Source organism: Panthera uncia, unplaced genomic scaffold, assembly GCF_023721935.1.
Source record: "Panthera uncia isolate 11264 unplaced genomic scaffold, Puncia_PCG_1.0 HiC_scaffold_1392, whole genome shotgun sequence".
Classification (NCBI taxonomy): Eukaryota; Metazoa; Chordata; class Mammalia; order Carnivora; family Felidae; genus Panthera; species Panthera uncia.
This window is the reverse complement of record NW_026058022.1, coordinates 1-27,674: the sequence shown is the minus strand read 5'-3', so window position 1 is coordinate 27,674 and position 27,674 is coordinate 1. Positions and strand designations below refer to the sequence as shown.

At 42.9% G+C, this 27,674-nt stretch overlaps 1 protein-coding gene and 1 non-coding gene across 2 annotated transcripts in view; both read right to left on the bottom strand.

Moving 5' to 3' along the window:
* The window catches only part of LOC125917003 (adenylate cyclase type 9), an 84,977-nt gene extending 57,309 nt beyond the window's left edge, over window positions 1-27,668 (bottom strand). The window contains exon 1 of the mRNA XM_049623263.1: window positions 25,632-27,668. Within this exon, the coding sequence (XP_049479220.1) occupies window positions 25,632-27,324 (1,693 nt within the window). The 5' untranslated portion in view covers window positions 27,325-27,668. The remainder of the gene's footprint in view (window positions 1-25,631) is intronic.
* On the bottom strand, window positions 23,076-23,239 carry LOC125917004 (U1 spliceosomal RNA). Its single transcript, XR_007456075.1, has one exon. It is a non-coding gene; the product is annotated as a U1 spliceosomal RNA (small nuclear RNA).
* Window positions 27,669-27,674: the final 6 nt, after the last annotated feature.

The following is a 27,674-nucleotide window of genomic DNA, read 5'->3' as shown; positions in this document are numbered from 1 at the left end:
TCGATTCACGTGATTACTATAGATGCACTGAAAAACCAAAGAGACATCTGGCAGGAATACCCCCAAAAGATCCAAAGGACAGCGATAATTAAGAACCAGTCTGCTTTCAAGGCACCTGGGTGGCCCAGTCGGTTAAGTCTCCGATTTCAGTTCAGGTCATGATCTCATGGTTTGTGAGTTCGAGCCCCACATCGGGCGCTGTGATGACAGCTCAGAACCTGGAGCCTGCTTTAGATTCTTGAAGCCCTCTCTCTCCCCCTCTCCCACTCGCACTCTGTTTTTCTCTCTCTGAAAAATAAATAAACGTTAAAAATGTATTTTAAAAAATCAGTCTGCTTTCTATATATGCTTTCCATGGCCAACACGCGGACAAGTGGATTTCAATTGGATTACGGGGTATAAAATGGGGCCAAAAGTTACAACTTATTCAGGGGAGTTACACTTTTGTTCAAACTCACTCACATCGGAAATGGCCCAAGATCACAAAGGAACAGAGTAACACAGACTCATTCTGTTCTAGAAAAACAGCACCAAACACAATTCCTAATGCCACCTGAGTACAGGGGAGAAAACATTCTCAAGGGTAGTTTTTGTCTCTGGTCTGCTTATGAGGTCTTTTGGCTTAGGAGAGATCAAACACCTTCCCCAAACTCCTTTAGGAATTAAATGACCGTTTAGCAGCAATGAGGACTTAAGAAATAGGACATCATTTCCTTCATTATGATTATTTCCTGCACTTTATCACCTTTCTTAGGGAGAGAAAATACACACACACACACCCCACAATCATAGTTACTGTAATGCTATTTTTGGCCTTTACATTTCAGTTTAGTGAGAAATGAGATACAAAAACTGAAAAAGGAGGGGCGCCTGGGTGGCTCAGTCGGTTAGGCATCCGGTTCTTGGTTTCTGCTCAGGTCATGATCTCATTGTTCCTGGGTCTGACCCTCACATCAGACTCCACACTGTCAGCGTGGAGCCTGCTTGGGATTTTCTTTCTTTCTTTCTCTCTCTCTCTCTCTCTCTCTCTCTCTCTCCCCCCCCTCCCCTGCTCTAAATAAACTTTTTTTAAAAAGACTTTTGAAAAGGAAAGGATTTTAAATTTATATGATTTTCTATCCAAAAAAAAATCTAAGACTAGCTGACTTAAAAATCAGAACCAAAAAACATTCAATAAAGTGGCCAGTCACACAGAAAAAGAACATTTTCAGCTTTCTAATTTCATACAAAGTTAAACACACCATACACCCAGTAATTCAACTCCTCTGTATTTTACCAGGAGAAATGAAAATATATGTCCACAAAAGACTTTGTGAATGTTCACAGCAGCTGTATTCATAATAGTCAAGGACTGGAAACAACCCAAACATCCACTGCCTGATGAGAGGATTTTTTTTTTTTTTTTTACGGTGAGATGTCCACACAAAGGAATAATACTATTTAGCAATAAACGAACAAGCCACTGACAGGTACAACAACATGGATGCATCTCAAAAGCATTCATTCCAAGGGAAAGAAACAAGCCACCAAAAAGACCACATGCTGTGTGATCTCTAGGACATTCTGAAAAGGGCAGTACTATAGGGACAGAAAGTAAATCAGTGGTCAGCACAAGCTGGGAACGGGAACGGGACCGTCTGCGCTGGGGTGCGAGGGAACCTCTGGAGTAATGACAGTGCACCATCTGTCAAGGGTGGTAGTGACCAGGCGATTGCAAACATCTGTTAAATTCACTGAAGCACGCTCTTAAAATGGGTGGGGTTCCATCATCACGCAAATCATAAAAATGGGCAACTTTCCCACACACCAACAGTAACTGCTACAAAATAAGATGAGACAAGATCCCCTTCACAGTAGCAATGAAAACCAGTAAAACTTAAGAATAAATTTAAGAAATATGTAAGGCCTCATGAAATGTCTACAAAACTTTACTGAGCTACAGAAGAGGGACCTGTATAAATGAAGATCTACCGGCTTGCTGGATGAGAAGACCCAAAACTGTACAGATGTCAAAGTAATCTGTAACCTAAAAGAAACTGAATCAAAACGCCGAAGGGCATTTGTGAGAAAACAGCAAGTCAAACTTTGGTCTGGAAAAATAAATATATAAAAACAGAAAGACAAAATTTAACTTTTCAAATTAATAAAGAAAAGACAAATAGCTCCATTCACAGGTAACTACTAAAAGAAGAAACAATGACAATACACATATGAAAACAGGGTTTGGCCTCACTAGTAATTCATGTGAGCAAAGACAGTTACCAATAAGAATGTCTGTCACATCGTCATAATTTACAGTACTATATTTCATCAAATCTGAGATGCTGCTTGTAAGAAGCGTCACTACTTTTTGTTCTATCAGAAAATGAAAGGAAGTACTGCCAATGGAACTATGACCTTAAATTGTCTGATGCATCCCAATATGAGGGGTGTCTGGAAAATGTACATCTCAGTCTCATGATATATAGTAATACAAAACCGGAAACAACCTAAATTTCCAACAAGGGACATGTCCCAAATAAGTTATAGTATACCCCAATAACAAAATATTACAATCATTTAAAATGATGATATAGGGGCGCCTGGGTGGCGCAGTCGGTTAAGCGTCCGACTTCAGCCAGGTCACGATCTCGCGGTCCCTGAGTTCGAGCCCCGCGTCAGGCTCTGGGCTGATGGCTCGGAGCCTGGAGCCTGTTTCCGATTCTGTGTCTCCCTCTCTCTCTGCCCCTCCCCCGTTCATGCTCTGTCTCTCTCTGTCCCAAAAATAAATAAAAAAACGTTGAAAAATAAAATAAAATAAAATAAATAAAATGATGATATAGATGTATATACAGATATATATATGTTCGTGATCTATTAGGTGAAAAAGGAGATTGTAAAATGGTTTGTTTAATGGGACACCATTCTGTTAAGAGATCATTACTGATCTATATGTGTGCATTGAAAAAGTCTAACAGCCTTGAATCTAAATGTCCCAGTGGCTATCTCTGGGTGGAAAGAGGTTTTTTTTATCTTCTTTTTGCTGGCCTATCTTTTCTGAAGGTGAGATCACAAACATATTTCACTCTTGTAATAAAAAATAAAAATAAGGTGTCTACCCATCTTGTCAGCTGTCTAAATGTAAGTCTTCTAAAGGCACACATTCCTTAAGGCTGCAATATTTACAAGGGGAGGGAATCCCGAAACAGTCTGAAAGCTCAGACAGGAAATGGTTAAACAAAGTATTGTCATTCGCTCCAAGAAGTATTACATTCTCCATACAGATAAAAATATGTGAAATATATGGATGCACAGAAAATCAACAGAAAACAGCAACAGAACATGAAAACACAACTTGACTGACATCAGTTCTAACCAAGAAAAAATTACTGTCTGTCCCTAGGAATATGAAGTTACAGTCCTAAAAAGAAAGGTCAATTAAGGCATCAGCCTTAATTACTCATGTTTCCTTTTCATTACTTTTTCATATAAAATTAGTTTAACAGAGGTGATAAAAAAAAAAAAAACACTTTCCAGAACCACTCAGCATTCTATAGGTCTCTAACACTACTGCCCAAAAACATTCCACGTAGAAACAAATGGCCCACAGAAAGCACTCTGTTCCCCTCCTATCCTCTCTAAACTCCTGTTTACAATTTTGTTTTTCAATAAAACTGTTCTACCAAAAAAAAAAAAAAGGGGGGGGGAGAAATGTCTATACTACAGGGAAATGCAGTAAAAAGTTTAGTTCATCTCTGTGTGTGTGCTCTTCTCTATTTTCTGGTTAAGGAAAACATTTCAAGTGCATAAAAACAAGGAACTAAAATTAGATAGACGAGAAATGAACCTTGACTCATGGTAGGGAAAATGTTATTTTTAAACTGAGAAATATTTATAGGCCTGTGCTTTATGGAGAAGGAAGACAGGCGCGCTAATGTATGTCGATGGAACAGCCTAGGGTAGGGACAGGAGACTTGAGAAGAGAAAATACTTTCACTGCATGTTTATATTCCAGGAACCACTGGCACTTCGCATATTTTCTCTCATGGAATACAAATTAGGACCAATAATTACAGAGTATTTTTGAGGGCTCTATTCATTTAACATTAAAGAAAATGTTGTAAACGGAGCACACCAGACCATGAAACCATCTCTGCCCCCACCTCCAGCTGTCCATAGAACTGGGGACACTCCCCAGCTCTGGAAGAGTGGCTTTTGCTCTAGACAATCATCATCCCTGCAGGACGGCCAACACTTTTCAGAGCTCCAGACCTAAGTTTAAGAAATATGTTTAATGTAAGTGTTTTTAAAAAGACACAGAAGTAAAATCTAAGACACTTAACAGGTGATATTAAGAAATAAATCTTCCAAACCTGTTAAAACCATATTCATCTTGACATTCAGAGCACCACTCAAAAACCCTCAAGAGTGCTTTACCTCCCAACACATCAAGTCTAAATGTCTCCCTTTTGCGTGTTCACACCCATGAGGTCGACATGAGAGCACCTGCAGTGAGCCCCCAGTCCAGTGGGGGAGGAGATCAGCTGTGTCTGCAGGGGTAGGTAGGTAAGAGCTAATGGAACAGTGGAAAGGGCACGAGTCATGTCACTCTGGAGGCTAAGGAGAGCGAAGGGCTGCAGAGAAGCACTGCTGAGCAAACTCAACTGGATGGCGTGTGGATTCTAGGGGGAAAGAACTGCTATGCAAGGTATAAGGGACTGGGTCCATCTTAGAGAACTGGGAAGAGAAATACAAAAGTTGACTGGGTTGCAAGATCCATTTTCACAAGTTTCCCCTTAAGAACAAGCACATAAATTTTCATTTTAAAAATACTGCATGTTTTAACTACAGTCACAGTTTTATTTTTTTTTTTTAATTTTTTCAACGTTTTTTATTTATTTTTGAGACAGAGAGAGACAGAGCATGAACGGGGGAGGGGCAGAGAGAGAGGGAGACACAGAATCGGAAACAGGCTCCAGGCTCCGAGCCATCAGCCCAGAGCCTGATGTGGGGCTCGAACTCACGGACCGTGAGATCGTGACCTGGCTGAAGTCGGACGCTTAACCGACTGCGCCACCCAGGCGCCCCTACAGTCACAGTTTTAATGCTTTGCATCCCTAATACCATTTCCCTTCTTCACGCCCATGCCCCCACCACCCATCCTTTCTGTAGCAGAACCTGATTCTCTCTGGGGGAATCCTCCTTCCACCTATTTAGGAACGAAACCCCCTTGCCATGCGCATGGCCCCGTGGATGGAGCTGGGTAGGTCCAGGCCGATGGGACCTCACTCCCCTTGCCAGAGACTGGTGAGGACATGGCACATAAAATAAGACGCATAAGAGGAAAATGCCCTCTTATTCACTAGACGTCACTGTGAAACCTGGAACGGCAGCAGCCACCTTATGCCATGAGGGAAGACATCCCCCACATAGCATGAATGGCAGAGAACAAAGACAGAAAGCACTGGGGTCCTTGAAAATATCATCAAAATACTGACTTAATCACCCCTGGAACTGCAGTACTTCTTGTCAAGATAATAAATTTCTTTGTTTGTTTGTTTCTTTGGTCTTCATTAATTCTCACACTCTTCCTCTGAAACCATCTTGACTTCATTTGTAAGCATTTCTACATATATTTGCATCCCTTGTAAAACAGGGAGTTTTCTATTTTATGCTGAGGTTTTCTTTTGTATACTTACTTGTCTGGTAACAACTCACCTTCTTCAAGGAAAGCACGCGGTAAGAGCTCTGGCAGTACTCACACAATTCAGGGAAGGCACTCAATCTGGAGGACCTAAGTGCTCCAGTCCCTGGTAAGATGTACTCTCTGTGATTTCCCCATGGCTAAATAAAATACCACGCGCTAAGATCCTGTGCTCCAATACTCCTCCACTTAGGCAATCTTGTAACTACTCATTAGGCCTTCCCAGATATTTTGATATCATGGAGGAAGTGCCCTAGGCAGTAGATATGAATATTCTAGCCACTGGAAAAGCACACCATCTCCCCAAAAGTCAACTGACACACTGGCACCTAGTTTATACATCAGTCCCATAATTAGCACGAATCAGTCCTCCAAATACATACCAAAGCACACTGAGCTACAACTCACATACCATAAACCATAAATTCATCCATTTATAGTATACAATTCAGTGATTTCCTAGGAAATACACAGAGTTGTGCAACATCACCACAATCAATTTCAGAGCATTTTCATTGTCTCAAATAAGAAACCCCACATCCATTAGCACTCACTCTCCATTTTCTCTCCATCTCCCCAGCCCTAGGCAACCCTCATTTACCTTCTGTTGCTATGAATTTACCTGTTCTGGACACTTGACACGGAATCATTTAACACGTGGCCTTTTGTGACTGGCTTCTTGTGCTTAGCATTAAGTTTTCAAGGTTCACCCAGGTTGTGGCATGAATCAGTACTTCCTTCCTTTCTAAGGCTCAACAATATTCCTCTGTATGGAGAGACCACATTTTGATCTATTGATCTGTTCAGCACAGGATGGACATTTGGGTCGTCTCCACCTTATGGCCATTACGAGTAACGCTGCTGTGAACACTCACGCACAGGTTTTTGTGCGGACCTATGTTTTCCATTCTTCTGGGTGTACACCTGGAAGGGGACTGCTAGGTCACTTGGGAACTTTGTGTTTAATGTTTCAAGGAGCCACCAAGCTCTTTCCCACAGCCTGTCGTCACTCAACGTTCCCACCAGCACACAGGGGTAGTCTGGGAGGTTTTGGAGACAAGGATTACAGTTTGTTTGTCCTCATATCCTTAATCTTCAGTAGGTACTCAAAAACTCACTTTTCTCCTCTTCTTCCCTCATGTCCCTCTGTGGTTGGACCACTTCCTCTGCCCTAAAGGAGGAATACTGTTTTTCTGACTAGAAACTCACTTTTCTTCTCTTCTTCCCTAAAAAGTACTGACACTTGGTGACACTGACAAGTTTACATACTCTTTCTTGTTTTAACTACATAAAAACAAATAAAAATGAACTATGAACCGATGACCATGTTTGGGAGTTGAGCTCTTTCAGTGGCCAATGTTTTTTTAGAAAAATGTTCTATATTAAGGACGCATTGTGGGAACACTACTGGCTGTGGACACTATCCCACATCCCCGTGTTCTAAGGATAGCTAACAAGCGGAGTGTGTCCCAGACGGGCACAAGGGGCTCATGGGCTCACTCGACCCCACAGAAACCAGAGGGGAAGACTAATTTTACCATGCTGTATTTAGACAGTCTGAAATTCACTTGAACAAGACAGTTCCTAGAGCTGTTTGGGGTTGTGGGTTTTTTTGTTTTTTTGTTTTTTTTGGTCAATATTTAAATAGTAAAAAAATTTTTTAAGCTTGCCCTAGATACCAACTATTTATCTAACACACAATTCCAAAGTTGCCAAGTCCAACACCAGCCTGAAGGGGACAGCCAAAATCCATATGTTTATCAGAAAGAAAAGGTCTCTAAACATGTCCTATCTACATTATAATTTTATCTTGATCACAATACCATTGTAAATTACAGTGAACAAAGTCATTATTTCAAGCAAGATATATAATGCATAGTATTACCTATTACCAGCTTGACTCTATGAAGAGAGCCTTTCAGAACTTGGAAAATGCTTTTGGAAACATCTGACTGGTAGATGTAACTTTTTACAGGGTCCTTCTGAGGAGTTTCTCATTTTAAAAAGTGGTACAGGTTTTGTCAAAAAGTTAAACACATAGTTATCACATGGCCCACCTCCACTCCTAGACAAATGCCCAAAAGAATTAAAAACATGTAGTAAAAAAAAAAAAAAAAAAAATGTGTACATGAATGTTCACAGTAGCACGACTCTCAATAGTCGAAAGGTAGAATCGGCCCAAATGTCTATCACCCGATGAACAGATAAACAAAATGTGGTCTATCCATACAACAGAATCTTTTTCAGCCATAAAAGAATGAAGCTCCAATATATGCTGCAACATGGAGGAAACCTGAAAACATGCTAAGTGAAAGAAGCCAGATACAAAAGGTCACATATTGTATGAATCACTCATGTAAGATACCCAGCACAGGCCAATGCATAGAGACAGATTAGTGATTGTCAGGTGCTGGGAGGAGGCAGGGATGGTCAATGACTGCTCATGGACACAGGGCTTTCTTTTTGGGTGCTAAAAATGTGATGGTTGTGCATCACTGTGAATGTACTAAATGCCACTGAATTATTAACTTTAAGATGGTTAATTTTGTTAATTTTATGTTATATAAATTTCACATCAATTTTAAAAAGTGAACAGAGCATCAGGAAACTGCAGGATAAAAGCAAGGGGAGGGGTGAGACTTTACAAAGTTCTAGATACGGCACAAGAAGCCCATCGTAGGCCAGTGTCAGAGGAAGTTTATGAAATCAATCAAGACAGCGCTACCAGGCCTGCAGTTTAGACTGGGAGGCAGGTTAGGTTTAGATAAATCCCAAGTCCCCCACCCAAGGATTTTTCAGACAATCTGACAAAGACTAACATAAGAAATGTGGCCCCCGCCCCCAGAGTTCAGGCACTGAACTAGCAGCTCCTGATTCCCCGTGAACTGAATACTTGACGTGTGAAAAAACATTTTCCTTTATCAACAAAAGGTGTAAAGAGGGAATTCAAGTATTGCATTCATGGTCTTGAATCTCTCAACATCTACTCAGAAAGATGAATGCACCTTTGCCCCTCAATACAAAATCACTAGTATCAGTGGCCATATCCTCACCTCACTTTACTTTTCTGTGCTGCCCCACCACTACAGGACACCGTCCGGCTTCTTGTCTACTCATTTTTATGGTCTCCCTTACTGTGATCACACTGTGCTTCACACCCATGGCCTGGGAGAGGCTAAGATCGGGGCTCCAAGAAATACATATAAAGCACAGGTGAGTGACAAAAATGAGTTCTCTCTAGATATGAGGGAAGTCTGCCTCTGACCTCTTCCTGGAATCACAGTGGGGGCCTCTGAGCTCCTGCTGCTAGCACATGCTAGGTATGCAGTTTCGTCATTATAGGGCTCGTGCTCCCACTGTGCTCCCACTTCTCACACCTGATTATGGGAGAACACTGATTACATGGGTTTCAGTGCTGATGAAGACACATTTGGGAGGTGCCTGGGTGGCTCAGTTAAGCATCCAACTTCGGCTCAGGTCGTGATCTCATTGTTCGTGAGTTTGAGCCTGCACTGGGCTCTGTGCTGACAGCAGACAGCCCACAGGAGATCCTCCTTCCCCCTCTCTCTGTGCCCCTCCCCCACTTGTTCTCTCTCACTCACGCATTCTCTCTAAAAAAAAAAAAAGTAATAACAACATGTTTGGGAGGAAGTAGGGCAAAAGCCAACATTTGCTAAACACCTAGCATGTGCCAAGTGCTCTTACATGCATTATCTCATTTAATCCCCTCATTTAACTGAAACTCTTCAGATTAGGCAACTTGATCCCCCCAAGAGAAAACCGATACTCAGGCTGCCATTTATTAAGTAACTACATATTAATTACTTTAAAAATCAGGGGCACCCGGGTGACTCAGTCAGTTAAGCGTCAGACTTCAGCTCAGGTCATGATCTCGCGGTTCGCGGGTTCGAGCCCCGCATCAGGCTCTGTGCTGACAGCTCAGAGCCTGGAGCCTGCTTCGAATTCTGTGTCTCCCTCTCTCTCTGCCCCTCCCCTGCTCACACTCTGTCTCTCTCACTCTCTCTCAAAAATAAACATTAAAAAATTTTTTTTTTAAATTAAGAGCTGACAATACATATTCCTAAGAAACGAAACCACTTTAATTTTTAATCTAAAAGAACAGCCTTACCAAACTGCAAGGCCAATGAGTTGGCAGATGTGTCCACATAACCTGTGCAGTGGGGAGCAGAGCACAGACCCGGCTGAGTACCCACTGGGCAGTGTGGCACCTGGCCAGCCCCTTCAGGAAGAACAAATCTCCCCAGAATAAAAAACAACAAGTAGCTAGCATTGCTCAGTGCCAGACTACTAAAATTCCTGAGATGAAAATCTATGCATGCCTTCAGCTTAAACAAAAGATGAAGAAATGTAGCCTATTCTTCCTTGGCAGGTATATTAAAAAACACACAAAAATCTCTATACAGTCACTCTTACCGTAATTCCCATTTTCTATTTCCACATGCTCAAAAGAAATACTTGGGTCTTGTGGAAAACATGCTCTGTTTACAAAGACACAAATTTGATTCAAATCTCCCTTTCTCCTCCCCTTTAAGAAATGTGCTAAAAATAACTGTCATAACATCTTACTTATCCTGAATTCACTACCTAGCAACTTATTCAGAATATATAGCTGACAACCAAAAAATTTCACGGAGACCTAATTCTTAGTCCTTTTAATCAAACTGTATCTGTGGGGTTAATAAGCTTGGTTATTTGGGTTTATGTAATAAAGTAAAAAACGGAAGCAAAGCTGTTACCGAAAGGCATACTACACTAATGGCTACTGACAGTAAGGAAGCAAGCAAAAAAATTATTTTAAAACATAAGAACTAGAAAAATAGAGCAATCTCAGTTTATCTAAAATAAAGCAAAAATCCCTATTTTTATAGGGAAATTGCTATATCACTAAAAGCTGAATAACAGGTAATAAAAATAAGTCATCAAGAAAATTAAGTTTTATTTGACATATTTCATTTTTATCAAGGTAAGAAAGTATTTTTATACATTTCAGAAATGTAAAACCAAATGTTCAATCAGGTTTAAAGAGGAGAAGTCTGACTGACCAAAGGAGAAAATCCTCAGCTCTTCGGAAAAACCTGACCATCCAGAAAGACTTGCTCTGATACCTATATCTAACAACATGCCCAACGAGGCTGGTTTCATATTCAACCATATGCTTCCCCTAAAGCTGTCCGCTAGGGATCTGGATAGGAGGAAAGGAAAGGATCAGAGAATTTAATATTTTATCAGCCTGGATCAAGCTTAGAAAGGAGGATAGCTGTTTTAAAACAAAACTAACTGTGTGAAACATTTATATTAAATTACAATTCAGCATCCAATCTCATCTAATTATGCCTTCCAGGAAAACTTATAAACATCAGTGAAAATAGAAAGACTTAATTTGGTCAAGGTATGTTATTAAATAATAAGAGATTTTTTTTTTTTAATCCTCTCGACTCATTTTCAAACAATCAGCCTATCAGTTTCAAAACAGAAGAGTTTTTCTATCAACTGGTGAACGGACAAATACAATATGGTCTATCCACACGGTAGAATATTCCAGGACCATGAAAATGCTGACAAACACTAACACCTGCTACAGGGCTGCATATTGTAGGATTCATTCACACGGTATGCACACAATGAGCCAATCTACAGACACAGGAGGGAGGAGACTGGCTGCCAGGGGCCAGTGGGGTTTAGTGGAAGTGGGGAGTGAATGCTGAAGAGCATAGGGTTTCTTTTCAGGGTGATAAAAATGTTTTAAAGTTGATTGTATTAATGCATAGATCTGTGAATATACTAAGGATCACCGAATTATAGGCTTTAAACGAATAAATTGTATGGTACGTGAATTATATCTCAAGAAAAAAAAAGCTGTTATTAAAAAAAGAAAAGAAAAACTTAAAATCATCCACTCTGGTTCACATTCCTCGTTCAGGAAAGTTCCACACACCGCTGCAATGCTGCCGAAAGAAACAGAAACCTTAGTGCAAACTGGAATACCTCCAGGGGAGTGTATGGAATTGGAAATTTAATAGCAACTAAATAAAGTAACATCATGACTGGGGCCATTAAAGCAAACATTTCCATGTGAACTTCAAATGGCAGAGGGACAAAGTTGGTATCTTAGAATCATCGGCTCTGAAAGTGCTCATGATCACAGTTTTCTTTGAAGAGCCAGAAGGAACACAGAGTTAATGAAGTTATTCCGGCTGTGAAATGTATGTCAGAGACAAAAAAAAGAAATTTTCTGTTTGTATGGCCGTTGTAAGAGTTCTGACCTTCTGCAGTTACTTACACACTGAGTCAGTCACTTCAGTCCTAGAAAACATGTGACTCCAACAGGCTGTGAATAACACTTTCTCTAAGAGAAGCTACAGTTTCACAAGGTGGGTCTTTGTTGGGGTGAAATTCTCTCTCAGGTCGGATGACATATGTACCCAAGGACAACACTGTCTGTCAGGACAAAGTAGAGTGTTTTTCCTTTTCCAGTTTGTTTCACCAGCCACAGACATCACAGCAAATATTATATTACTTTCCGTGAGCTGCTTTGCTATTCTTAAGAAAGGATAAGAAAACCATTCAAAATCTTTTATAAATCCCTTATAATTAAATCGAGGGGTTTTCTTTTATCACTGGTGGCTTCTAATTTCTAATTACAAGGTCTAAGGTAGACATTTTCTAGGTACATTAATTTTTGGACTACTAGACTCATGCTATACAAGCAGTAAATATATAGGATTCTGGCGCACTAAATAAACAGTCAGCAGGTCAAGGAACTCACCATCAGGAGCAAGTGAGTCTTTTATTAACGGAATAATCAGTAAGAGCATTATTAAATTCGATATTTGTGCTGTTCTACTAGTGGAAAAACTTGCCAAAACACTGAAGTTAATTTTATTGGCAACTAACCTTCCAATCTCTCTCCAAAATAATGTTCAAACAGGAATTAAAGCATATTTTTCAAAAATTTAATAACTGCACATTTTCTCCAAGCCATTTCAAAAGGGTTTGTCAAATTTTCACAATCAAGTGGGGTTCCTCTAATGATGATATTCTGCTTTCTGTTTGTTATATAAGTAATGTGATTCAAAAAAACCACATGTAAATTATACTCCTGTAACTCAACTTTATATGTAAAGCAAGTAAAGAATCCTCTAGACTCTCACACCTGCCCTGCAATTTAGCGGTTCTGTAAATCTGAGTTTCCGTATGCTAGATTTGTCTAAATGAGGGCTCATAGTTTCAACAAATGGATGAAGAAGAAACGTCTTCGAATTAAGAATGAGTACTATTTCCCAATCATGTGAGAAGCTGAGGTTCTCTGAGCGAATGGTGGGGTTCTAGTTCAAATTTCATGTTTGACAAATATGAGGAAACAGAACAAGAAAGTATTTAGTTAGTGGAGAAAAATATCTTAAGACGAAAAGCTAATTCCCCCCAATTTTAGACAGCTCATTCACAAAACAAAAATTAACATTAATGACCATAAGAAGCATTTTCTCATGGGGAAAAGAACTTAGTATGAAATTACAGAATACAATGCAATCTGCACTTTGAATGTTAACACTCAATAGGGTAAAACTCACTGAACCAATGAGCAATAGACTATTTTACTTAAAATGTCAAAGCCTTAATGGTTTATTGTATTTTAATATCCATATACAAGAAAATAAATCACATGCATATGGGTTTTCTTCCTCTCTACAAACTAAGTGGCAAAAAGCTGAAGTTAATATTTCCCAAACAATTCAAACATGAATATAAAATGATTCAAAAGCTGCTTTCAGTAGCACATTTTTCTGTGGAAGGAAAAAAAATGAATTTAATAGCATTACATAAAAATCCTGGAAATTATGCACAAAGACTGTCCTGGAGCTTTGCCAAAAGAAGGATATGGTGGTTTTTCATGTGCATACATGATAATCAAATAAGAATTATAAACAGCTACAGTATTATTAAAGATAAATACACTTCTTGAAATCTCCATTTTAAAAAGCTTAAAAATGATTGCCTAAACTAAGCCATTCAACCCCACATTTCCTGGGCCCTAAATAAACACTGGGGTTTCAGTGACCTGAGTTCCTGCCCTACGGCCCAGCTGCCCTACCCAGCAGCCTTGCTGCCAGCACCCTGGAGCCCTCAGTCCTGAGACTGTCTGCTCTCCCAGCACCCTGGGTCACATTCCCAGGCCCTGCCCTGTGCATGGGCAGCTCTCCCTCTGTCTCCTTGCCTAGGTCCTTTCAAGACTCTACCTGTGCCTCTATTTCATAAACCACTCAACCATTCCTTAAAAAGCAGTCACTGCCTTCCCTCTACATTCTGGTCTGTTCTGTGTGGATGTCTGGGGTTTCGCACACAAGAGAGTGCCCACATGCAGAGCGTAAGTAGTTGTAGTTTTCATTCATTCATTCATTCATTCATTCATTCATTGTCAGTCAATAACAAATATTATTGAGCATCTACTATACGCCAGGCTATGTTCCCAGGGCTAGGAATACAGTAGAAAAGAAAACATCTCACGGTTCATGAGTTTGACCCCCGCGTCAGGCTCTGTGCTGACAGCTCAGAGCCTGGAGCTTGCTTCAGATTCTGTGTCTCCCTCTCTTTCTGCACCATCCCCTTGCACTCTCTCTCTGTCTCTCAAAAATCGGGGCGCCTGGGTGGCGCAGTCGGTTAAGCGTCCGACTTCAGCCAGGTCACGATCTCGCGGTCCGTGAGTTCGAGCCCCGCGTCAGGCTCTGGGCTGATGGCTCGGAGCCTGGAGCCTGTTTCCGATGATTCTGTGTCTCCCTCTCTCTCTGCCCCTCCCCTGTTCATGCTCTGTCTCTCTCTGTCCCAAAAATAAAAAATAAAAAACGTTGAAAAAAAAAATTAAAAAAAAAAATTAATAAATAAACGTTTACAAAAAAATTTTTTTAAAGAAAAAAAAATAAAACATGGGGAAAATCCTGCTCTCAACACATTCTAGTGGGATGAAAACAGATCATAAATAAATAAATAAATAAATAAATAAGTGAGTAAGTAAGTCAGTCAGTCAAATACACATAATGCAAGATAGGGGAATGGCAGGGCAGTAATTCCAGGAAGCACTATTCAGAACAAGGTTCCGGGGCGCCTGGGTGGCTCAGGTGGTTAAGTGTTGGACTTTGACTCAGGTCATGAGCTCATGGTTCATGAGTTCAAGCCCCTCATCAGGCTCTGTGTGGACAGCTCAGAGCCCAGAACCTGCTTTGGATTCTGTGTCTCCCTCTCTCTCTGCCCTCCCCTACTTGTGCTCTCTTTCTGTCAAAAATAAATAAACATTTTAAAAAACGTTTTTTAAAAGAACAAGGTTCCCATGAAGGGAATGCCTAGAGTTGAGCCTTCTGGAACCTTCCACAGCTGTGCTGGGGGCTGGAGCTTGCTGGGCTGGGGGCACTCTTCAGTTTGCAGTCTACCTTTTGGTTTAGGATTCCTTGATCTCTACTTATCCACATTCACAGGCACCTGATCCTCGACAGGCATGTAGTGGGAGGATATAGTACAAAGAAATGCTGCATTGGTGTATAATTCTCAATTGTGAGAATGCAAATTAAAGCTTCCAAAGAGCTTGAGGCAGCACGAACCATTTCTTCTTCAGTGCTGTTTCTTCATATAAACACATATATACTATTAATTTTCTTTTCAAAAAAGGAGAGGGAAAACGTTAGCTCAGTCTGTCAGAATAAACCTGTAAGACACACGAATTAATGAGATTTCAGCACCTATAATTTCTCTACTCCTTAAAAATGTTACTAAACGTGTAAGAAACCTATCAAAGACTACTGGGTCGTATGAAAAGGACTCAGAGGCAACTTGAAAGAGCTCCCATGGGCCCAAGATGGGACAATTTGAGCATCAAAAATGATCTCTGCAACAGAGTGAAATATATCAAAAAAGCTACAACCTAAAAATGTATAGGGATTCTTGAAATAAGCCATTGGTCACCTTTGGAAGATGTTAAGAAACCAACTCAGTCTGAAAACTCCATCATGGGAAAGAAGGAAGCAAATAAAATATAAACCAGTAAACATACGCAGTTCCCACGATATGAAGATTTCGTGGCAGTTAAGATAACAACGTACATGGGAACACCGGGAACTGGGAAGGGCCACACAAAGGTACGGTTGTTTTTCTGCCGTTGCTCCCGCTAAGAAAATTACCCCCACTTTCACCAGCTAACGTATGTAATCTCTGCTGAGCATCACCAGGTGCCAAGTACTTTTTTCAACATCATCGTGTCCGTCACTGCTCACCACAACCCTACCAAGTGGGCACTAGTGTTTTTCGATACAGCCCTTTGGGTCACAACACCGGCTCCACCACTTAGCAGCTCGTTCTAGCTGTGTGGCTACCCCACATTACTTCATCTCTGTGCTTCGGCTCCCTCACCCACACGACGGAAATGTAAGTGTCTGGACTTCTCAGCCCCATTCGTAACTCGATAAGTAAGTCCAGTGTATATCTGCTCAGGTGATAATTTGATTAACGTCTACTTTCCCTCTTAGGCTGTGTGCCCGGAGAGAGCAGAGGGCTCTATCTGCAGAACCTGGTCCAGGAACTCAATTGATATTTACTGAATAACTACATGAGTTTATAGTAGAATATGGGAGACCTGAATAACCTCCAGTTCAAACTTCAGCCAGTATCTCCAGAGTCACACAGCTGAAGATTTCCCCATAATTCCTCAACTATCAAGGGCCACATCATCTTAAGTACCCCTAAACTCTGGGGACCAGAAGCAGCCCAAGAACAACACCGCCTGAACGCCCTGGGGTTTTCAGTAACGAAGTTGCCAAACTTGGCAGCTACAGTTTAACGAGGGCAAGCTATCAGTGTTTTGTATTTTGGACACTTGCCCTTTTGAATTCAAGAAACCGACACAATCCCAGTCCCTCGTGTGTTTTGGGTTTCAGTACCAAATTATACAAGATGTGCACCAAACAGAGTGTAGGAAAAAAGAAACACCCTTGAGTACAGTATAAAATGTGACTCACGCAGGCAGAGGAGTTGGTTATTATTTCCTGAACGGTTGTTGTGATTGTGTGAGAGTCACTGTGCTAACAAGTGCTTTCCTTGAATCAGCTCCTTTGATTCTCCCAATAACCCTCCGACAGAGGTAGCAGCATTCCTGCAAATTGGAGTCCCTACACAGCTTGCCCAAGGTTCCTCAGTTCAGAAATCACAAAACTGAGAACTGAATGCAAAAAGGTCAGAAACCAAAATCTACACAATCACCCAGTACACTATACTGCCAAAGGGTAAGGAAGCCCCACAAAAAAAGTTGAAAGACCAAAAACAAAGCCGATGGTCTTCATCGTGAGCCCTAAAATGCCAGCAACAAAAATGTGTCAGAGTCACAGAGGATTTTTTTGAGAAAAAACATCAAGGTATGAACTAAAGTCATTTGGTCCTCTCACAATAAACGTGCCACATTTACCACAACTCCAGTCTGAGTGGTTGCACATGCATGAGAACACGTGTTTGGGTAGCACGTACAAAATCCTCAGGTTTCCTATCTTACAGCTTAGGGAAGCAGTTCCCAAAGTGTTTCTGCACACCCCCAGAGGTCTCTGAAACCTTTGCAGGGCACCTGTGGGGTCAAAACTGTTCCCATAACAAAACCAGTACTTCATTTGCCTTTTTCAGTGTTGGCACTGGCACCGATGGCACAAAAGCAATTGTGGGTGAAACCGTGGGGACTCAAGGCAGCCGTACCAGACCGTGCATGGTGCCAGTGTGTTCTTCACTACCACGCACTCGAACAAGGGGGGAAAAAATACTCGGTTTCACCTAAGAAGGTCCTTTGATGATGCAGTAAAAATGCAGAATTGTGTTAAATCTCAACCTTGCAGGACTGACAAAACGGGACGCGCGGCCACAGCACCGCCGCGGCACACACAAGTGCAACGGCGTCAAGAAGGGCACCCTGCAGCTGCCTGGGCTGCTTTTTGGATGGAACGTCATTTCTACTTGACCTACAAACTGTGGTCACTCAGACTAGCGTATCTAGCAGACTGTTCCTGAAAAATGAACAAAATGAGTCTGTCGCTTCAAGGAAAACAGCTGACAGTATTTGCTGCTGGTGACAAAATTCAAACTTTCAAGTGAAAACGAGGACTAGAAAGCTCCTCTGTGACACTGGGAAGTCAGCACCTTCCCGTATTTAAAGACTTTGCCTAGGCCAACATTTGGAAGACCTGAGTAACTCAAGAAACCAATATTTTCCAAATGACCAATGCATTATGTTACAAAATCATGCCTGGGTAAATATTCATTCCAAAATAAGTGGGGTCTCGGGGCACCTGGCTAGCTCAGTCAGTAGAACGTGTGACTCTCAATCTCAGGGTCGTGAGGTCAAGCCCCACGTTGGGTGTAGAGCCTACTTAAAAAAGAAAAAAAAAATGAGGTTTTAAGAGCACACCAAAAAACTGACCAATAGGATTTCAGATTCCATTTTGTAACTAACCTTTAAGAAACAACCACTTATTGGGTGTTGGTGCAGAGTCAAAGAAAAATATCCACAATTACCTAAAAAGGCTATTAAAACCTTCCTCTGTTACCCAACTAGGTATCTCTGTGAAGTCAGACTTTCTACACTTTCTCCAACTTACTGCAAATCAATGCTAAAGTAGTTAAGACAATCCAGCTGACGCACTTAAAAATGGTTAAACTGGTAAATTTTTAATGTGTATTTTAACAGTTTTTTTTTACGTCAGCAGTTTCTTATTAACCTGGACATTTCTTTTTTTTTTTTTTTTTTAATTTTTTTTAATGTTTATTTATTTTTGAGACAGAGACAGACCATGAACAGGGGAGGGGCAGATAGAGAGGGAGACACAGAATCTGAAGCAGGCTCTAGGCTCCAAGCTGTCAGCACAGAGCCTGACGTGGGGCTTGAACTCACGGACCGTGAGACCATGACCCGAGCCAAAGTCGGATGCTTAACAGACTGAGCCACCCAGGCGCCCCTAACCTAGACATTTCTTAATGGCAAAAATGTAAAACTACCACTCTTCTCACCAAATTTCTCTGACTTTGAAAATATAGTTAAATTGTTGGATCACTATAATGTATGTCCCAAAGTAAAAAAACATGGTACGTTAACTATACTGAAATTTAAAATAAAAATTTTTTAAAAGTTCTATTTTTGAACATGTAATTTTTTTTTAAGTTTACTTATTTAGAGAGAGACAGAGTAGGACGAGAGTCACTATGCACTATGCTAACAAGTCCTTTCCTTGAAATGCTCAGGGGGCAGAGAGAGGACAAAGGGAGAATCCCAAGCAGGTTCCCCGCATTCAGTGCACAGAGCCCAACATGTGGCTCAAACTCGCGAAACCATGAGAACACAACGTAAACCACAATCAAGAGTCCAACACTTAACCGACTGAGCCACCCAGGAGACCTGAACTACAACTGGTTTTATAAAAATGTTATTTATATTAACATACGATGGGTATAATGGATTACTGTTTTGAATTAAGGGAAGGTTCTCTTACACATCTCAGTTTGTTTCAATTTCTAATATGATAAATATCAATAAGGCACATAAACAAGCCCTCTTTAGTTTCTCCAGTAATTTTTAGGGGTGTAGAGGGGTCCTGCAACCAAACGATGGGCTGACAGGCTCATAAGGTGGTTACAGCAGATCCTGCTCATCGCAGTCCCAGAACCCACCCCCCTAGCAAAGCTGCTCCTATCCCTCACTCCCTTTCAGGTTCTGCTACTGCCACATCAGCACCAGTCTTTGGGGGACTGACCTTCCAGCCTATTCTAAGGACATAAGCTCTCTCCTTACCTCAGCAGAGCATGCGAGGCATTTTCTTACGAGCATAATACAGCAAGTGTTGGAGAAAACAACAAAAACCTGATTTACAAGACCAACCGAGTTTTACAAAGTACAATTTCGCTAAAGCTGACCCAAGGTTGGCCACAGGTTGGCTTGGCTGGTACAGTCTACCAGGGCATGAATAAGACTGACGAATGTCATTGCCTTATCCAGCCTTCCTAGGGGAAGACCACCCTTGCCCTTGGCCCATTCCTCTGTCTGTGGTAGTCCCAGTGAATCTGGGAGGCACTCGGTTCCCTCACCTTCTGCATTAACATCTTAGCCTGGCCAGTCTAGAACTCACGTGGCAGTGCCCTTCCTTTTTGAAAAATTCTCACCTCCTTATAAAATTCCCTCCAAGGATGCTAGTTCCTGCTGGGGAAGAAAGGTCTTTAAGTGTCTCATACGCAAAGTACAAATGATGCCATGAGTCACATGGATGAGGAGCCTCTCAGTCTGGCTCTTTTCATGGTCAGCAGACTCTTATCACCACCAGGAGAGGGGACCTGTGGAATTCTAATGATTAATGATCACTGTCTTATAAAAATCCCAACAGAAATACTGATAGTGAACTCACCAACCAAAAGAGGAAAATTTAGGCACATGCACACATGATAGGAAATTCACTGTTTTCTTTCACTGCTGTAATTATTCTTCCACAGAAAAATACACAGGTGACCTTGACCAGTAGGTAGAAACACAATCATTATTTGAACCAGGCTGGCTAGTAGAGAACTCTGAAATTTCTTCACTTATGCTATTTGCTTGTTTTTAATTTTCCCCTTAGTTCATTCTATCTGAAAAGATTACCCTCCTTCCTTCTTCATTCCACCTACCATTCACCAAACCATATCCTTAACTTTCTTTGCCAAAGGCTAATTCTGTTCAAAAGCTGGTCCTCAGAATTAACAGCTGTGTGCTCTTTGCTGGAATGCACAAAATATGGCCTGAAGGAGCCTGAATAAATTGTCACCGGGGGCTGCCTGAGCATCAACTCCACAGGTGTTGGTTGCCTCCAATCCTGGATGTCAAGCCAAATTTTCTGCCCCATCTTATCTCTGCCACTTGCTATCCAAGAGCCTAGGTTTCAACGCGCACAAGACAGCCCGCTCTAGGGTGCAGGTGAGCACAGGCTTTCTCGTGGACGTGACTTAAGAGTAGGCACTGAGCTGTCAGCTCCAGGCTAGCTCTACAAGTGGCAAGGGTGCAAGCTGAGGTGGGAACAAGCTGTCCAAGCCGTCAGGCAAAACAAGCAGTGCACCTGAGCAAGCAAACTGCACCTAAAACTGGCACCTGGCTCTCACATGCCAGTGGGCAGGGAGCTAGGGGCCCAGACTGCCAGTGTGGGCTAGCCGTGGGCAAAGGCTAAAAGCAGAGTGCCTCAGCGCCACCCCTCCCCCATCAATTTGAGGAATGGTCCCGGCAGGAGGCCAGACAAGAACTCTTCGAAGTGCTACCTATTAGCACTTGGGGAAGGTCTTGGTCACTGGCGCCAGTGGGGAATTATCTGCTCGAATGCTCATCAACAGATCTCTCCCCCAGCTGCTCCATGAGCCTCGAAAGTTGGCTTGGGAGGAAAGTCTTGTTTTATTTCTGCATCTAACCACGTGAAAGCTACCGGACACTCCCTTTGTAAAAACATGATCTGTCAATCTGGAGGACTGAGCGCCCCGTTTTATCTTCCTAATATTTCAGAAGGGAAAATCAGACATTGTAGACATCTTCTGACAGTTTCACCTTCTGTATTTGTGATTCTCTATGACAGGAAAAAACAGCAGTTCCAGAGAATCAATCCTCCTCATCCTTTTGGCTCGTGGCCCTCGGCAGAACAGAACAGCCAGCACCCCTTTGGGCCCAGTGGTTTGTCCCAGATGGTGTGAAAGGATGCATCTTCCTGTCACTTTGTACCACACTATTTCATCTTGTCTTTAATAATAACTGTCTCTCACTTTTTGGATCATTTCCAAAATCCTATTCCTGTGCTGAAAATTCTTTCAACCTTCTCTCTCAGTGACTGGCCACCCTGTCTAAAAGTACACACACACACACACACACACACACACACACACACACACCCCATATCCTCCTTTTCACTTTATGTGTTTTCCTTAAAACTTAACACGAAAGAAATGTTTTACTTATTTGCTTACTGTATGACTGCCCCGTTAGAACAGAAGCACCAGGAGGGCAGGAATTTTTGTCTGTTTTGTTCACTGCTGTATCCCCAGCACCTAGAACTGTGCCCAGCACAAAATAACTTATTTGTTGAATGAATGAACATGCCAGGGATTCCTGGCCTGTTTCATATTCTACAACTCAATTTTTCATTCTCCATTCATTCCACAGAAACTTCAAAGGTCTCACTCATTTCTGACTCCAAACAGTCTCCAGGTCAACTCCAGAAACCTGAAAGGCCACTTCCCATTCAAATAATCCAGACTCTCATCTCCTAAATTGTCTGTTTAAAATGTTCTACCAAGTTCATCCTATTAACTGAACATATCTGTTCACCACCTCCATTGCCACTGTCACTACCTTGGTTAAGGCTACTATCCACCCTGCCTGGGACCTACTGAAACAACGCCGTAATCTCCCATCTCATACCTTCCAACCTATATTCCCTAGAACTGAAAGAGTAAGCTTTCTAAACTTGCAAATTAGATCACCTAAACCTCCTACCTAAAGCCTACCAGTGGCTCCCCTTGACCTACAGGATCGAATACACACTCCTTCCCATGTGACCCAAAGCCTTCCTTGTCCTAACGAACTACTGTACTTACAAATGCTCAACCCACCAAGAAACACAATCCTAAGCCTTTGCCCATGCCACTCCCACTCCACCGAATGTTCTTTTATCCACCTGGAGAGCCACCGCTCGGTCTCAAGCCCCACCTCAGTAGGTACACCTCCACATAGTGCACACTCTATATTTAGAACTGTAAGCTTCCTGAGGTCAGGAACTATCGTGACTCCATCTGTGCATCCACAGCATGGGACGTAAGAGCACGAAGAGTTTCAAGGAGTGGATATGCAGAAATAATCAAAGTCCACCCTTCCACAAACCCTTTCAGATAAATTACAGACCAGGAGCTACTTTTCACACTGCTAGTTTTGGAGTGCCCCATTCACCGATGTTCATTTCTACAGAATCCTCTACTGGGGATTTTTAACCCCATTATAAAAACAGGGGAGCAGAGGTAAAGGTTAATGCCCAACATTGTAGAGAAAATATCTGCCACAAACTACAAGACAGGCTAAAAGAAATGTATTTGGGGTGCCTGGATGGCTCAGTCGGTTAAGCGTCTGACTTTGGCTCAGGTCATGATCTCTCGGCTCACAGTTTCGAGTCCCACCTCGGGCTCTGTGCTGACAGCTCAGAGCCTGGAGCCTGCTTCAAGTGTTGTGTCTCCCCCTCTCTCTGCTCCTCCCCCATTCATGCTCTCTGTCTCTCTCTGTCTCTCAAAAATAAAGTATAAATAAATAAATAAATAAATAAATAAGAAATTGTATTTTATTTATTTTATTTTGTTTAAAAATAAGAGGCGAGCATGAACGTAGTCCCCCACTACCACAAATTATGCAGTCAAGTTTCCCACATTTGCGGAAATCGAAGGGGTCAGCACATCCGGAGTGCAATGGGTAACTCTCATCCTGGAAAAACCAACTTCATGATCATGGTATCTCCCCTGTCAGCTAAGTATAGAAATTTTAAATATATAACCTTAACCTCATATATAAAAAAGGTTTTCTACAAACCGTGCTATCTTCTCAATTTAGCACATTTGTACAATGACAGGAGAACACTACAACTTCAAAAACAGACAGGAAGTTGTGTAGACATCCTATATTACTGGAGTCCTGTCCACAAAGGTTTCCAAAATGAGCTGAATAAAACAAAAATCATGGTCTCAGGGAAACAGTTAGAGGAGGGAATACCATATGAAAATATCACTGTTTTAACTAAGCCTTCTATCTTTCCCTACCTCCCATCCAGGAGTAAAACTTTTCCCTATAGATGTACAGTGTACAGAAATTGAAAGAAAAAAATTAATTTACCAAATTTACACTAGTTGAAGTTAAAAAAATTCAAGAAACCCATTCTACCATTTTTTGAGACCCTTGACTTATAAATTGAAAATAAAATTACCCATAAATTAACAAAAATGAGTACTGCCAAAAAGTCAAAGACTTGGCGGCCTCCAGACATACTTAATGATGACATCTGTTTTTATTTTTGATATTTAAGTAATAACACTGTTCAAACTACCACTTACAAAACTGCTATCGTTTTCATAATGTTGTACAGCACAACTCCATTCCCTGGAATCTGTCCCACAGCCCCAGAGGACAGAGCCTGCAACACTCAGACCCTAAAGATGTCCAAGCGTCGAGCAGGGATTACATCCACACCGCACTCCACCGGCATCTTTAGACTCTGAGAGCGGGAATCCTCTCCTACAGGGAAAGACAACTGCCATGGCAGAATCTCTCAGGTAAACTGAAAAGTAGGGTCTAATCTCATCAGTGTAGGTAACATTGAGAGCTCTCTAGACAAGAGGGAATCATCAGGTGAAAATATTTCTCTAGCATACCGATAAATTCTTCAACTCCTACAAAATTAATAGAATAAAGAAAAGTCAGAAGGATAAAGCACTCTTGCCAGTTTACAAGGGAATGACATGGAGAACTCTAATCACAAGCAGAGAAAGAAAACCACCTACTGTCTCTGATTGACACTATTACTTCTCCCATCTCTGACTTGAGCTGTTACATCTCCCAAGGACTCTTTCCTGGAGCTTTTTACTGCGTGATCACGCAACGTGTGGGCATCACAACACAAGAAGCTTTACACATTTCGTCTTTTAAAAAATCAATGTTATTTTCTCCACATACTTCCAAAATACGGGTTCTCCACAGCCCAGAGATCTTAGTAAAACATAAAGACTGTTTAAAAAAGGGAGGTGGGGGCGCCTGGGTGGCTCAGTCGGCTAAGCGTCCGACTTCAGCTCAGGTCACGATCTCGCGGTCCGTGAGTTTGAGCCCCGCATCGGGCTCTGTGCTGACCGCTCAGAGCCTGGAGCCTGTTTCGGATTCTGTGTCTCCCTCTCTCTCTGACCCTCCCCCGTTCATGCTCTGTCTCTCTCTGTCTCAAAATAAATAAACGTTAAAAAAAATTTTTTTTAATTAAATTGAATTAAATTAAATTAAAAAAAGAAAGAAATAAAAAAGGGAGGTGGATGTGGGAGTTAGGTGTTTCGAATCCTCACTTTCGGTCCCACTTGCTTATAAATCACTTCCCAGGTGTAAACAAAATTTTTGTCCTATGTGAAGATAATAAAAATTAAAAAGCCCATTGAAAATAACAAGAATAGCAGTAAAAGCTTCAGACAGAGACAGGGACCAGGTACAAATCGGGAGGGGTTGGGGATGGCGGGGTTCTAAACACGGCTCTGGGCGTATTTGTAAAATGCTGTGGTCTATATGGTAAGACAAACACCATGATCAAAATGAAAGTTGAAGGGTGAAAATACATTTTTTAAAATGAGACTAAGGCAAAAGCAGTGTGCACTTGGGGGGCGGGGTATATAATTCTATCTAATTCTCAAGAGTCATGCAGGGCTAGGCCAACTTCCTTATTCCAGCAAAGTGAGGCCTCAAGGCGAGAAAGGTTTTATTCTTCACATCTTACACGTTTTGAAGGGATTGGGAGGCAATCAATGAACACAGACAATCTATTAAAGTACTTCCAAGTTCGGTCTGCTTTAGGGCTCCGAGAGCCTCTTACACTCATAGGACCTGCCCGCACAATTTCAGAAACAGTAACAGCTGACTGGCAGGATACCCATTTCCAAAGTTGTCCTCCCTCCTAAAGGTCTCATCTAGGTCAGCACTGCCACAGTGTGAACAGATCTGTGATATTTGACTCACCAGAGGAAAAGTCTCACCAGCCCTGAGATGCCCCCATGGTGAGGTGTCCTGAGACAACTGATCTGCCTCCAGATACTGACACTAGAAAAAGATTGCTTGGTTTTTATTTTCCCCAACACAAACAGGACCGGGAAGGAAGAGGACAAGGGAAAGAAACGCACATACCTTTCAGCTGATCAGCAACAACGCTCTGGCCGAGCCGTTCAGTCACCCTCCCGTCTTCCATTTCGTACCGATCATCTAGGTATTTTGCAGTGGCCTCAGAAATGTGAACCTTGCCAGCAACTCCCAGCTGCTCCATGAGATTGGCCAAGTTCACATCATTGGACCACACATCGAATTTGAACCTCCTCATGCCCAAAATGCCACACAAGACGGTCCCCGTGTGAACCCCGACACGCATGTTCACCATCTCTTTCTTCTCCTGGCAGAACTGCTCGATGGCTCTGATCATGCCCAAGCCCATCTCAATGCAGCAGTAGGCATGGTCAGCCCGGGGCTCTGGACACCCTGCCACGCAATAGTAGCAGTCTCCCAGGGTGCTGATTTTCTCACACTTGGTCTCTTCACACAACCGGTCAAAGCGACCGAACAGATCGTTGAGGAGACCCACCAGGGCGTGAGCGGACTTATTGGCACTCATCTTGGTGAAGCCCACGATATCTGCAAATAAAATACTGACTTCATCGATCTGCTGCATTTTAAAAGGGCGGAACGCTATAGGGGCTTTCTGTATGGAAGACTTTTTCTTCCTGTTCTTGGGGCTGGAGGTGGCGTGCCTTTTGACAGAATTCTCGCTCTCCTCATCCCCCTGTTTCATCAAGTCATCAGCTATGATTCTTGGCATCACAGAATGAATCATCCTCTCTTTCAGGGCTTTTTCCACTTCCAGATCCTTTCCGTGCATAATTGACTGTCCCACCTTGAGAAAGGTGCTCCTGGATCTCACCTGGGACATGATGAAGAGGTGGATCCCAATGGCGTGAATGCAGACGTGGAGCAGGGCTCTGCTCAGCAGCTCCCAGTGTGGGGCCCCTGCTTCGGGTGGGGGAAAGCAGTCTTTGTCTCGGAAGTGATAGCCAAAGGTCTCAAAGAGAACAGAATAGGCCACTCCCAAACACAAGCTCAAGTACAAAGGTAAGTGCATGACGGTGTAGAGCAAAAAGAGCACTTCGATGCACATGGAAAAGCTCCCCACTTGAGACAAACAAGTGTCCGTGGGCTTGGTGGCGAGGGTGTGATTGGAGCTGTCAACACGTCCTGAGAGAGGCGTCAGAACCTGAAACTGGGCAGCCAGGGTCAGGGCAAACACCAGGAGGGTGAGAACCAGAGAGGTCCACACGTAATGCCGGGCATACACCTTGGTGAAGGTAAACAGAAAAAAGCCCCCACACACGACGAGGAAGCACAGAGCAGGGGCTACCATGACAATCAGGCGGGACCGCATGTGGACCCCAAAATAGATGCTCCACAGAAGGCAGGCGAAGCCGATGTAGAAGAGCGCATACCGGAAGCGGCGCCGGGTCTGCGGGAAGCAGCGCTCCATGCAAGCCTCCTCCAGGTTCACCGAGTCGAACTTGGGGTCCCACCACCGGCTGGAGGCCCTCTCGAACAGCTGGGGCAGCTTCTTCTGCCTGCGCAGGCGGCCTCCAGCGCCCACTCTCCGGGGGACGCCCGCCGAGTCCCCAGAGCTGCTACAGCTGGAGGAGATGCTGTACTTGCAGTGCTTGGGGTGGCTGTTGGAGGACAGCTGCTTGGGGTTGATTTTGACCCTCACGCTGTTGCTGTCTCCGCTGGAGTCACAGCTCACCTCCGTGCTGTGGTGCTGCAGCAGCTGCTGGTGGGGCGGGGAAGCCATGTTGCCGAGCGCTCAGGACCTTCCCGGCCGGGGTCACCGGTACCTGTCGGCGAGACGACCAGAGTTACACCGGCATTTATCCCTACACGGGCACACACTCCCCTGAAGGCCACGAGCTCTGCCAGCGTGCTCGGTGGTGGCCCCGGCGGTCTCCTCGGAGAGGCACCATATGCTCACAAAAACTGCGGCTAACGTCTAACCGGGGCTCGCACCGTCCCGCCCCGAGGCTGCCCGCAACACTCGGGGAGGACCCGGCAGCGCCGGGCCGGCGGGGCGGCGGCGCCCCCCGAGCCCCCCGCGCCGCCCGCCCCGCGCACTCGCCTGCTCCGACCGCCGCGGCCCCGGACGCG